Here is a 13,787-nt window from a genome sequence, read left to right on the forward strand (position 1 = left end):
TGTTTGATTGTGTTGTATGAAAGAGAGAGAAAATTGCTGTTACCTTTTTTTTACTAAAAAAAATTTGTACAATACATTGTTTTTGTAAATAAATACTACTACTACTACTAGTTTTTGTTGAGTGGAAACCATACTTTATGCTTGATTTCGACTTACGCTGTTTAGCCTCCGTTGAGCGAAACCACGCCTCTTTTCTTTTGTTCAAACCGTAAACGGAGCGTAAACGGAGCCACTCCTTGGGCTGTTTGCAAGGCTGTAAACATCATTTATTTGATTTCATTAAAAACAGTGCTTTTGAATACTAGTTATATGTTCATTATGGCAACGCACTTCAAGCAAAAGTGCTATTAATGACAGCTGCCAAATAGAGTACTTTTTGTATGAAATTTTATCCCCACTCGTTTTACAGTGTAAAATAAAATTTTGTATGGAGCACTGTCAAGTTTCAGTACCCTATTAAGAGTACCACTTTTGCTTGAAGTGCGTTGATTGTGGCCATAGCCATAGTAAAATGTGCGAGAAGACAGCTAATAAAACAAAAGATTTTGTGTTAATCTGCTAAAAATAACTTCATCAAAAAAAGTAACATACAGACTGGAGAGCCGTGATAAAATTGACGGCGGCGTATAGCCGTTAAAAAAAGGTCGGCGGCTGGCGGCTAGCTCGGCTAAGCCGATGAAAAAAGGATGACGGCGGCCAGGAGTAGCCGCCGGTAAAAAAGTAGGCTGGCGGCGGCTAAATGAACAATTTTTGTTTATTAAAAAAATCTTTTTATCTGCTTAAGATTGTTGCGATTGTTCAGTAAGTCTGGGTGTTGATGTTATTTTTTGTGCGATATCATATTACCTTAGGCGGCTAAAAGTCGCCGGCTCTCCAGTCTGGTAACATATTCGGTTATCACTCTACAGCCTGGGACAGTCAAAAAAGTGAATTTTTATTCTATACGTGTTTCATCGATTTCAGCTGTTTTGCCATTGAAATTTGTATTGTTAAAACAGCTGAAATCGATAAACACGAAAATCATAAAAATACACTTTTTTGACTGTCCTTGGCTGTAGCGAAATAGCAGTATGAAACGTTAAATAAATATTCTCGATACGAATCTGTACGTTAGAAAAGGGTGTACTGAGAACTGATAACGTTTTATAAATGAATAACTTCAAGGCACAAACGCAAATCATGATTGATACTGAGCACTAGTTCTTTCACCGATTACAAGTCGGCTCTCTTTGAAACTTAGTGGCTACCTCTACGTAGAAGTAAATAGTTGTATGATGTATAGTACCAGTAGTGCCAACCATGAGACCGAGCTGATACGGTCAGCAAAGCTTCATTCATTGTTAGAAATTGAGACTCGAACCAAGTCAAGTATCTCTTGAACACTGAACCTGACTTCAGGTTGACTTGGGATTATGAATTGATCTGACCCGAATTTACCTGAAGTCTGAAAATGAGTAACAGTTCAGAAAAAATCGGAAAAAATCCCATATCTACGTGACTACCCAGCCTGAATTTTACGAATTTTTTGCGCGGATTCGACTTATAGAAATAAGTCTGCTTTATCTTTGTTTTGTTGTAGTAGTTACCAATCAGACCATTGTTAAAAATTTCGCAAATGCAAATTGATTAACAGAAGTTCACAAAGTTGGTGAACAAAAAAAACTGCTGAAGCTGCTGCTGAAATTTGATTCTCCCAATCACTATATAAGTCTGGCTTCAACACAGTCAATTCGAATTCTATCGGCTTCCAGACGGCTCGCCCTAAATAATTCCATCTACTGGAAATAATTTGTAGACATCCAGACTCCGCGCCGAATAAAATGGCAGCTTCGCTCGATCAGCATGAACAATATAAAACACCGAACGTAATTCTGTTGCTGCATAAAGATTCACTGCAGTACTCCACAGTTGGTGATTATCCCGAATTCGAAACAAAACGTCCGTTAAGGCGTTTCGTCCCGCTGGACAGATCGAGTGAAATCAAATTTTTGAAGACCATAGCCTTACTGGTTGTTCATATTGTGATTGACCCGCTGTTCTACGATGAAGAGTTTCTCAAACTTGTCAGGACAATGTGTGGCAACATCAAACGACTGACGATCGACGCAAATTTGTTGGAACAAGCAGAGTGCACGTACAAGCAGAAAATGGTGGACGTAACGAACCCTGAAGCAATGTTCCTAACACTGGAAACTTTCATTGCTGGTCTCGATGGAATTGAGGAGCTCTATTTCGGACCGATGCTGCATCTGACTGAAGAATTTTACGAAGAAACCTTCAAACGCCCTCCACGCTACGAAGGTAAAGTGTGTGGATGTGTAGAGCCCACACATTATCATCCCAAATTCTCCACGGACGTCATCAACAGTTTGAACTCGAGTCTAAAGAAGATTTTTTTCAACAATGCTCAAGTTGACGCGTTCGATTTACGAGAGATTGCTGATACCTGTCCCATTGTTATCATACCAATGTGTGTCAGCGACGAAAACCCGTTTCTCAAGCAGAAAGGTGAATTTTTACACACCTGCCTGAATAGATTAACCAATTTGAGAGCTCTATCAATCGAATATTTTGACAATTGCTACCATTCCGAAACCGTTCAGGAGCTGATCTTGAACACACTCTCCGGAGACTTCAAAATTCACGAAATGTTTCCCAACGTAAAAACACTCCGAGTAAGAATTTTCTGCCCGTTTGTGATGGATATGTCGAAAACTGGAAACGAGGGGCTGTACGACGATGTTGTTTTGGACGAATTGGAAGTGGAAGAACAGATTCCCTGTTTCTGCAACGGTCAACCTGACGTAAAGTCAAGCGATGACCATGGCGACATTGAATTGCAGACGTTATTGCATTCGTCCTTCCTACGTTGTTCTCTCGGAATCGAATCGTCACGCAATCAGTGTAACATCAATTGCCACTGTGTTGATGTGGCGAAAATCGGTTTGCTAAAGAATTTGAATGTGATCAAATTGCGTTGCTTCGATGATATGGTTGCACGATTCATATCCAATCTGCAAGAGAGTGGAAGCACTGCCAACATTATTGTATATGAAAAGAGTCGCTTCGAGGGAAGTGGCGATCATCACTCCCTATGGAATAATTTGGTCAGTCTAGCCGAAACAATGAAAATTGTTCCACATGATAAGATTGAGGTGGTCATGAAGAAGGTGAACGACGACATCAAGATGAAGAGAATCAGAAACAAACTGGGCCAGTTCATTCCTGATGATGTCAAAATTACTTTTGCTGAATGATCGATTTTGTCGAAATTTGTCATTGGACGTGTTCGAATGCGTTTTCATTTTGATTGTCTTTGAAGTTAACCATCCAGTTTCTATAATTGTCATTCAACAAATAAATGTTTTCGTTAGCCAAAATTATTCTTGGTTAAACTTGTAAGTTTCCGTCGACCATTTATTTAAATAAAGCTTTGTCAACGCTGGATAGTGGATTTTATTACTCTACCAACTCTACATATTTCTGTGAGTGTTTCGTATTGACAATTGGAGTAAGTAACTTTGATGGAACCATCAACAGTGCCGCCTTTTCCATATGGGCCAATTGGGCAAATGCCCGTGGCGCCCGACGGATAGCAGAAGAAAATGGCGCCCGAGGTCCTTAAAAAAAAATTGGCTTTACTAAATTGGCGTCTATTTTTCCAATTGCCCGATGGCGCCCAAAAGCTAAAAGTGGCACTGACCATCAAGATCGGAGATGCCATCGAATGGTCTGGCACGGGTCAGTTTTGAATTATGTCGGTGAAGGCTAGTATAAAACCAGTTTATTTTTGGTCAGTGTGGGGGCTATGCCGTACAGCGACAAAAATAAAGTGAATGAATTTTGATTTCAGGAAAACGAACAATGAATGCAGTACTTGCAACAACAGCTGGTGTTCATGCTCTGGTCTATATTGAATATTTTAGTGTTGAGCCCGTTTATTCACCCACAGTCAGGAGTAAACCGACAAATAAGCTATCAGACCGTTTAAGAAAGAGGACTCGCTTAGTCTCGCTGCACGGCATTGCTTCAATTGAACACAATGATAAAGAATGGAGATTCACATTTAATTGTTAGCCGTGCATCGGCAGACATATCTACAGGAACAACTCTCTTTATCTATTGATATCAACAATAGATCAACTAAAAGAGAGGATTCGCTCAGTTCCGCGGAAAAGATACGGCACAGTTAAATATTCTTTGAGGCGTCGTACATATTTACGAAAATAGCTCTCTTTTGATCGGTCCAGCATGAGCAGCCTTTTGAAGTAGTTGCAAAACTTGTTGCAAAAAATATTTTCCTTTTACAAATTTTGCAACTACTTTCACAACTACTTCAGGTTGCTCCCAGTCGTTTGAAGTAGTTGCAAAAGTGTTTCTTTTACGAATTTTGCAACTTCTTTTGCAACTACTTCAGGCGGGTAGCATGAGCATCAGCTGGTAATTGACCAGATGCTTCAAATTCTGCATCAAAGTGACATTTACCCAGTGTATCAGAAAGAACGTGACAGGAACTTCCTGTCATGAATGTTGTTGGACAAAATTTCATATCTCGACAGAGACAAACCCTTCACATATAATGTGCCCGAAAGACTGCTCACCTAATTTTACCATTTTTTTAAAACTTCAGTTGTCCTTCGAGTGATGTCGCACTTATTGGACCGAATGTATACTAAATCAGAATATATATGGATATCAGAAGGATAAAATGGGTCTCAATCGTATGGAGCTATTATAAACTAAAATTGAAGTTAGGCATCCCGTAGAGGGGCGAATCCCATTTGGTCACATACAGTTGAGTCCAAGAAGTGCGACGCACCCTTCGGTATAACTGAATTAAAAAGCTAACGTAAAGACATATCGATGCATTATCGTATTAACTGCCGTACTAACCGCTGCCTATCTTTTTCTAATAAATATTGCGAGAAAATCGCAGATAGGCAGTAATGGTTGATTTTGGTCCCCTTAGCTTTCCCTCGAACTTGGACTAAATTCAGATTCTTTGCATCTTTTGCTGTTCTGTCATTTCTGCTGTCCGTAAGTTTTGTATTAAAAAAACGTTTTTCTTAAATAAAATTTATTTCGTCAATAAGCAAAAAAGGTAAGTGAGATCACACGCCGATCTTGCGCTTTACATTGATTATTATTGAACACATTACGCCGTTTACAATTCAATTAGAAATTAGAGCTCGAATTAGAGTCACAACCTTATCCATCACATCTTCATCATATGTATGTAATTAGAACATTTGATCTCATCGCACAATTGAAGAACTTTGACTTCTTCATTTGATGTCAGGTCGTGAAAAATGCAAGACTTTATCAACTGCAAGACCTTCAAGTTTCCACCCTTTACCCGAATAATATCGAAGAATCGATCGTCCGCCCAAAAACCGGTACCAAGCCTCAAGATCTCCAGTTGAACGTTGGTCGTAATATCATTGATATCGTCACTGGTGAAATTCAACGGGTTCTTTATTGTCGCTATGGTTAATTCGGTCAAACTAGAATTGATCTGAGTGAGTCTGTTCCAATTGATTCTGCAAGACAAAGTTTTGATGTGGAGCGTTTTGAGATTGGTGAATTGAACAGAATCGAATGAACCGGCTGTATCAACGATCCAAATGTACAGCGATTCCAATTTTTTCATATTCTGTGCCACTGCCAACGTATTTGTAGCTTCTAAAGTTGAAAGTGTGCGAACGTTCGGAAGCTTTTCGAGAAATTTTCCGAAGCGTTCACCATCGAGCAGCGTAAAATCTTTGAAGTCTAGCTTAATAACGCTCTCATTCACTATCAATTGTTCGCAAAAGTTGTCGTCCTGAGGTATCTCATCGGCTATCAGACTCAAACTGTTCAAATTTTCCATGCTGGAAAAACATAACTCAAAAACATAACGGGGAACATCATGTCCTATTTCAAATTGTTCTAAAGTTTGCGACTGTGTTGTGAGAAATTCCAATAAGTCTCTGTGGCCCGCTTTTGAAGTTATACCATACGTGCCCGAAATCGCTAATTTTTTCAGCCGAAATGGAATCGCAGCATTCAATCTTCTCATATCAGCCAGCATCCTGCAGCTGTAAGTAATGATTAATGACGTCAACATATCCTGAGATGAAAGGAATTCGACCATTGGGAGACTATATTTCGGACTTCTCTTTTCGTTAAATATCAGTGTGGTGAGTTTTGCTGTTTGAAAGCATTTAATGATCTGTTGATCACAAGTATGAATCTTCAGGGTTTTCAATTCTTTCAGGTCCGGAAAAACGTAATTCAGTGGCACATTATCCTTTAGAGCGTTGAGCACTGACATATAGACGTACCGCAAATTCGGAGCGAGCTTCAATAGATTTGAAAATTCAAAGATGCTCTGAACCTGTCCAATGCAACAACTCAGCTCGGCAACATTGCACCCGTGTTTTTGGAATATTACGCGCATTCGGTTTTTAACGCCGAAATTACCATACATGCGAATTGATCCAAATTTACGCTTTGTGTCCATAATAAACTTAAGTTTATTGCTTGAATCTTTAGAATTCTTGCACAAAAGTTTACCCTTCATATCGTAGCCCAGTTCTAAGGGCCAATGACCTTCAGATACTGTTAAATGGTTCCACCTGAAAAAATAACAAGAAATCACGAATCGGGTGGTCATTGTCTGAGAGGGAAAAAAAAAACAATTCTGTTCACTCACATTTTGCAAGTCAATGTCGCATTTTTCAAAGTTTTATGATCCAGATATTGAACAACTTTTGCTAGAATTAAAGGCGGCAAACTGTTGATGTGAGTTTTTGGTTTGCTCATTTTCAATGATTAAAATATGGTAGACAGGCTGTTACGTGGAAATATCGAAGAAGATTAATTTATTATGATGACGTCTAAGAGATAAAAGCACTAATTGGTAGCACCAGATTTCATGCAAAGGTAACCCAAAATCTTATACATGTAGGTTACGCAGATCGCTACGTCAGTAGAAAGCAATAAATTATGTCGGTAAGCGCGTTACACCGCATTTTCATACAAAATAAAGGCAGATTTATACGAAAATGCTATTTGCAGTTCCTGCAAATAGTGTTTCATGGAGACTATTCGTAGTTCCTGCAAATAGTGCTTCATGGAGACTATTCGCAGGAACTGTAAATAGTGCTTCATGGAGACTATTCGCAGTAACTGCAAATAGTTTTTCATGAAGACTATTCACAGAACGTTTTTCTTATAAATGAAGAAATTCGAGGTCGAAATTTCGTACATTTAAGGGCAAGTATACATTTCCTGAAAAATAGTTGAAAATGACTGAAAAATGAATACGATCCACTGGCTGAAAAATGTTTGAAAAAATATGCAGGTGACTTTATTTAAAAGTTTTCTGCAATTTTTTTTCTAAATAAGATACACAATTTTCTTCTATATGGAATAAATTATTATTTTGAATAATAGTCTACATGAAACGCTATTCGCAGATTAGACGAATGGCATAACAAATACGTTGTATCACTTTGCGCCGCGCAAAATGATACAACGTATTTGTTATGTCATTCGTCTTATCTGCGAATAGTCTCCATGAAACAATATTTGCAGTTACTGCGAATAGTCTCCATGAAACGCTATTCGCAGTTACTGCGAATAGTCTCCATGAAACAATATTTGCAGTTACTGCAAATAGTCTCCATGAAGGACTATTTACAGGAACTGCAAATAGCGTCGGTCGAATTTATACTCGAGTATATCCAGTAGATTTGAGTATATCCAGTGGTCTGAGGTAATCATACGTTCCTCGCCAATATTCTACGTATCAAAATTGCTACTTTTACTTAAAAGGCACCGATGCTTTGCTGAAAGGCATACATTTGGGCGTTTTTTAAATACTGGATTTTAGTTCACTTTCGATGACATCTCTTTACCAGAATCCTTTTTCAAAAATGTAGGACAGTAATAACGATCACGAATGTGTTACCTTTAGACAGAAAATAGATTTGGTTGTAGCAGTTTGACCACTGGTCAATGACCAGTTCTGAGAAAGCTGAGCGTAGTTTATGAAAATTTTGCTGAACAGCTGACTTTTTTCAGAGCTGGTCGTACGACTACAACCAAAACTAATTTTTATTTAATACTAACACATTCGTGATCGTTATTGCGGTTGTATATTCTTCAAAAAGGATTCTCATGAAAAGATGTCGTCACAAATAAAAAACGAGACACACAAATGTAGGCTACAATTTTAGCTAAGCATCGGTGCCTCTTAAACGCCCTGGTGATCATGCAAATCTTATTTTCGTAATTAGTTTACCAATTTTTTAGGTGGGCAATCAAAATATTTCGGTAAAAATCAAGAATTTTTTTTGATCAAATCGATTAAATGGAAGTGCGTCACCACCTGACTTTTGCACATCTTTATCAAATCTTTTAGCGTTCAAAAAGTCGCAAAAACACCATCGAGGAACGTTGAATTCAGACTCAGTCCCGATCAAAAAAAGTATCTTTCAGATTTCATCTTTTTTTGGTAAGCAATCTGTGAAGTCTAGAGAATGGATCATAGTTTTTATGTACACCGATGCTCAGCTGGAAAGTCTACATTAGGAGGAGACATCGATGCTTTAGCTAAGCACAAAACGATGGCACACTTTTTCCAGAAAGGACGCGGATACGAAGGTATCATCGAAAAAATATCATTTTTTGGTACAAATTTAGGCTGCAACTTAGCAATGTGTCGATTCGTCTTAAATAAAAATTAGTTTTGGTTGTAGTTGTTTAACCAGCTCTGAGAAAAGTCAGCAGTTTAACGAAATTTTCATAAACTGCTCTCAAACTACGACAACAAAATCCATTTTCTCTTGAAAGCTAACACAATTTTATCGATTGATTAGCCGGAGGATAATAATAATACTTTATTATTGCTTCTTTTATTCGTGATCAATACTGATCCTAGCCGAACCAATCTCACAATCAACTCGAGAAAGTATTATTAACACAATTTTGGTCATGGTACTGTATCTTTGATGATATCTCTTCATAAATATCCTTTTCTAAAAATGTGAGACGACAATAACCACCACCAATGTGTGAGCTTTCAATAAAAATAGATTTGTTTGTGGTGGTTCGACCAAATACTGAACTGAACATTTTATGAAAATTTCAGTAAACTACTGACCTCACTACTGATTTTTCTCAGAACTGGTCAGACTGTTACAATCAAATCAATTTTTTTTATTGAATACTAACGCATTCGTGATCATTATTCGTTATTTCTGTCAGACATTTTTCAAAATACTTGTGAAAAGATATCACCGAAAACAAGACATGCAACGCCTAAATATAGGCTACAATTTCCGTTAAGCATCGATACCTCTTAATAAGATGTGTTTTCACCTGGGTGCATGATCAGATGAACTGTGTATACCAGCTTTTAGGGGTCATTCATAAGGTGACGTTCGATTTTTTCAGTGCTGCCAGCAGATTTGAATCGTTACTAACTCGCTAAATATGCGTTCTGGAGAGTTAATGCGTGTTTTACTCTCTAATTATGGATATATTTGGGTGGGTAGAACACACATTTGACTCACGAAAATGCATATTTATCGACTTATGAATGATTCAAACCTACTGCCAGCACTGAAGAAAGCGCGGGCGTCATGTTTGAATGATCCCTTATAATGGAATAAAGAAACACATTTGACTTTCAGTTAAAAATAATAAAAAGATTTATTCTGTTGATGGTTTTAGTTTTCATGTCCAATAATAATCCATTATCATTTTATAAATGTAAAAACTCAAAAGAATTGTAATTGGTCAAAGTACGACACAAAAGAAAAATTTCCAAAGAATCGATTGAGTCAACTTAACATGTTCCTTAAAATTTATTTTACTTTCCTTAATATGTTTTTCGTTCTTAAACATAAATTTGAAAATAAAAACAAACAAACGAAAAAATTATTGACTAAATATTGTTTGGTTACATTTTTACGTTGATATTTTTCTCTGTACAAGATTTTTGCTCGTTTTTTTTAAATGTTTTCCCTATTACTTAACTATTTTGAATCCTTATACAAAAACAAACTGCTGTGTATGAGTGTGTAATAAAAGAAACAAAATGCACCATTTGGAAATCTTCACATAATCGAAAAGCGTTTATCTCTATGCTCGTTCACACTTTTTATTGCATTTTAGGGAAGAATTGAGTATGCCACTAGGGATACGAGACGTTCAAAATTATGAATAATATCAATCGAAAGAAATTATCGATAATCGATTAATTATATCGTTATCGATAATTTGGTAATTATCGAAATTCGATAATTATCAAAATATTGATATTTCGATATTTATCTGAAAATTCATGATAATATACCGATATATCGGAATATATCGATAAATATCGGAATTTCAGACCGAAATATCGAATTATCGATATCTTGATAATTATCAAAATATCAATAATTATCGATTATCGATATTTTTTTGATAATTTTCGATAAAAAAAGTCGATAATTATCGATTATCGATAATCGATAATCATCGATAATCATTATCATTATCACCCATGCCTAGTATGTCACCGGTATGTCATTGTCAGTGACAAAATTGAAGAAAAAAAATGAATGAATTTCCGAAAAAATGTACGTTGAAATGTATATTCTGATGCTTTCGAAGACGTTAGAAAATCTGTGTACATTGTTTTGGGTTACCTACGGTCGAAAATAAGCTATTACACCTCTAGGGAAATTGTGTAAAATCCATTATTTAACCCGGGGTAGACGACGTCGTTTTTTGTGACTATAAACCTTGGCTACGCCTCGGACAACAAACTGCACACGAAACTTGGACTTTTTAAATTTTCTTTCTTTGTTATGTAAATAACTAAATCTGCGCCTTTGCGTCTTCTATTCGTAATTTGGCAGTTGCATGTATAAAATCCCATAAAAACTGTCACATTACTAATTCTTAAGTTACGAATGTTTCGAGAATCGGCACCCTGATCTCTATCATCTTCCGAAGCAATTTCTTTACATGTTAACTTGTAGATCGACTTTATCTTATTTTTAATCGTAGATTGTGAGAATAAAAATGGAAATTGATGGGAAAACAACATTTTTTTACGTAAACTTTAGTAGCGCAGACTTAAATAAAAAGCTTGGTGCCTGTGTGCAACCAAACTGAAGCGGAAGCGTTATCGTTCATTCAAAAAGTATGATGCATTTTAACTAAATAATTCAACAGTCCACGTACAGCAACTTCTCAAATTCAATAGTTTAAAAACGCGTGTGAACTTTTATAATACATTTTCCCCAGCAAAAAAATTTGTCTCATTCTTTTCACAGCATTAATCGATGGGAGCCCGGGACTGGCCATTACGGTAATTAAAAACATTTTCGCATATTCAGACAAAACTTCGGGGAATTTAATCATTAAAAAGATCTTCTGCCTTCATCACGGTGTCTTTATTCATACTTTGGCCGTCATAGATTTATCATCATAAAACTGTGACGCGTTAAATAAAAAGGAGTTGTAAATGATCAACAACAAATCCTTTCGATTTGATATAAAATCATTGTGTAAGTTAATTGACTTTTATGTAATTGACAAGTTTTGTCAATCAGAAGCTCCTGATATTGGGATATAAATTGGTATCACTGTTTTTCGGTCGTTAACCTTTTGGAAACGACAAGCGTATCGCGATACAATAATTAAATCTTCTACTTCTTTTGTTTCAAGTATCGCTTAGCGTGATTTTTTTTACTTCATCAGTGTTGACAAACGATTTGCTATACCATATCTACCAGAGATCAAAGTTATTTTTTGCCGGCACTGTCGATAACAGATGACGATATGAATGAAACAGGACTCAATAATTCACTTGACCTTGCTTCATTTGCGACCGTCAACAAGCCAAACCTAGACCTAGACTCTTTGAATGTAAAATGCGTATGGGAAAGGAATATTCGAAAGATTGAAACAAAACACTGCACAGTCTGGGTTAAACACATCTGGTACTGACAATTTCATCTCAGCGCGAAGATGTCAGTATATTCTTCGTTATTGTTAAGTTATCCAAATTTCTATTCTCCCTCGATTTTTCATCGTATTTTCATCTTAAGTACTTCACTTCGATGGGGCCAAAATGCACTCATGTACTATATTCACCGAATACCAACGGAATTGGTGCTGAGCTGTACTGCCTTGTCTCATATAAATAAAACAAACGAAGAAGAAAAACTTTGTATCAAACATTAGTATGAGGTAACTGTTGTAAGATATTTACTCTTTTGTCGCAAACTCTCATACTCTAACTTATTTGCAACTGGTAAGGACAAGCTTCGTTAACTGATCGTGAATCTGCGAACAAACCACTACCACAGATGAGACAGTTTCTACAATAGAAGTGGCAGAATTGTTTATTGTACCGCGGCTTGTGCGAGACTAAATACTTTCTGTATCTGCTCGATATGGTCATGTTAATCGAAGAAAATGGAAACTTGGAAGAAAAAAGGACGATTTTCAGAGATATGAATGTCTGTGTAGGCCTAAGGGACTGGGTCTTTTCCATTCTCTTTCGTTTTCATCATCAAAAAATAAATAATTTTACACAAATTCAATTAATTTTATTTTAAAATTTTCTCAAACGGGGTGGCATGATATCAGTTCAATTTCAGTTTTTTTTCATCATTTTTTGCATTATTTTTTCTGCTTTTAGAAAAATACTCTTCCACGGCCTCTTCTACATTTAAAAAATACTCAACATCATCATCCAGTCCAGTTCACAAAGAAAATCATCATCACGTGTAAATCAAAATAAATGCGTCAAAGCGAGAGATGGAAAATGTAATTATCAATCAGACAACAAAATGAAAACGTTGGAACGAAAACGAAACGAAAATTAGACCGCCAAAGACATAATATTTAATTATTATATTGTAAAAAGCCCTGTAATGTTTCTCTCTCTCTTTCTTTTCCATAATATTTAATAAAAGCAAAGTTTAAGTAAATAATAAAAAAAAAGTCGAAACAAAATTAAAGAAAACAATTGTTGTTGATTAGACCATGCAATTTAGGTGTAGCCTTTACAACTTTTCATTCTGACAACTTGCACCAAGCGAAATTCAATGTTCAGATAAACATTCACTGAATAAAAAGGACATTATGCATAGAGCTCTTACACTCACTGGACACCTGTATTCAATAGGTGTTAGGACAACTATAATTATGACATTTATGAGCATTTTGGACGTCTCACCAAAAAATTCAAATTTTGATTCAATTTTAATAATTTTAATTTTTTTTTTTTAAGGACAAAGCTTGTTTGTTTGATGTCATTTTGCATGGGATATGAATTAGTTGAACCGTGTGCTCCGTTTTTATTCAGTGTCTGTTATTATACTTTATAATGGTAACAGCAAACAATATCAAAACACTCATCGTTTCTGAATCACCCTGTTGAAATTAATGATAAAAATATACATTATTACATCTAGTCGTATTCTTAAAATATCTCATCATCAGTTTTTATTTTAGGTAATTAATAATAGTATATGTCTTTCCAAAAGTGATTTTCTTTTTCGGCTTCTTCTTCTTCGTCCTATTTTTTTGTTGTGTTTATTGTTTTGTGTGTGTTTTTTTGCGTTTTTTTGTTTATAATTTTTAGTTTTCTTTCAATTTTTATTTTGTGGTTGGTTTGACTTTTTCTTTCAATGTTTTAACTTTACATGGACTGCACTGTTTAAACAATTTTTTATTTCATTTTCCATTCCATTTCGTTTAAAAATTTACTAAAAATTATATTTTTCCATTAAATT

At 35.8% G+C, this 13,787-nt stretch overlaps 2 protein-coding genes across 2 annotated transcripts; one reads left to right on the forward strand and one right to left on the reverse strand.

Annotated features, from left to right (window-relative positions):
* Window positions 1-1,625: 1,625 nt before the first annotated feature.
* Window positions 1,626-3,411, forward strand: LOC119078284. The gene is made up of 2 exons (XM_037185775.1): window positions 1,626-1,704; window positions 1,796-3,411. Exon 2 carries the CDS (start codon window positions 1,821-1,823, stop codon window positions 3,255-3,257), a length of 1,437 nt encoding a protein of 478 aa, XP_037041670.1. The 5' UTR covers window positions 1,626-1,704; window positions 1,796-1,820; the 3' UTR covers window positions 3,258-3,411.
* Window positions 3,412-5,060: 1,649 nt separating this feature from the next.
* Window positions 5,061-6,899, reverse strand: LOC119078282. The gene is made up of 2 exons (XM_037185773.1): window positions 6,695-6,899; window positions 5,061-6,617 (listed from the first exon to the last, which is right to left on the reverse strand). The coding sequence occupies exons 1-2, from the start codon at window positions 6,802-6,804 to the stop codon at window positions 5,216-5,218; spliced, it is 1,512 nt and encodes a 503-aa protein (XP_037041668.1). The 5' UTR covers window positions 6,805-6,899; the 3' UTR covers window positions 5,061-5,215.
* Between the last annotated feature and the right edge of the window lie 6,888 nt (window positions 6,900-13,787).

This window comes from Bradysia coprophila, unplaced genomic scaffold (genome assembly GCF_014529535.1).
Source record: "Bradysia coprophila strain Holo2 unplaced genomic scaffold, BU_Bcop_v1 contig_248, whole genome shotgun sequence".
Classification (NCBI taxonomy): domain Eukaryota; kingdom Metazoa; phylum Arthropoda; class Insecta; order Diptera; family Sciaridae; genus Bradysia; species Bradysia coprophila.

Coding starts and splice junctions, on each gene's coding strand:
- LOC119078284 (XM_037185775.1), top strand. CDS start 1,821: ATGGCAGCTTCGCTCGATCAGCATGAACAATATAAAACACCGAACGTA.
- LOC119078282 (XM_037185773.1), bottom strand. CDS start 6,804: ATGAGCAAACCAAAAACTCACATCAACAGTTTGCCGCCTTTAATTCTA. Junction 6,618..6,694: donor GCGACATTGACTTGCAAAAT/GTGAGTGAACAG, acceptor TTATTTTTTCAG/GTGGAACCATTTAACAGTAT.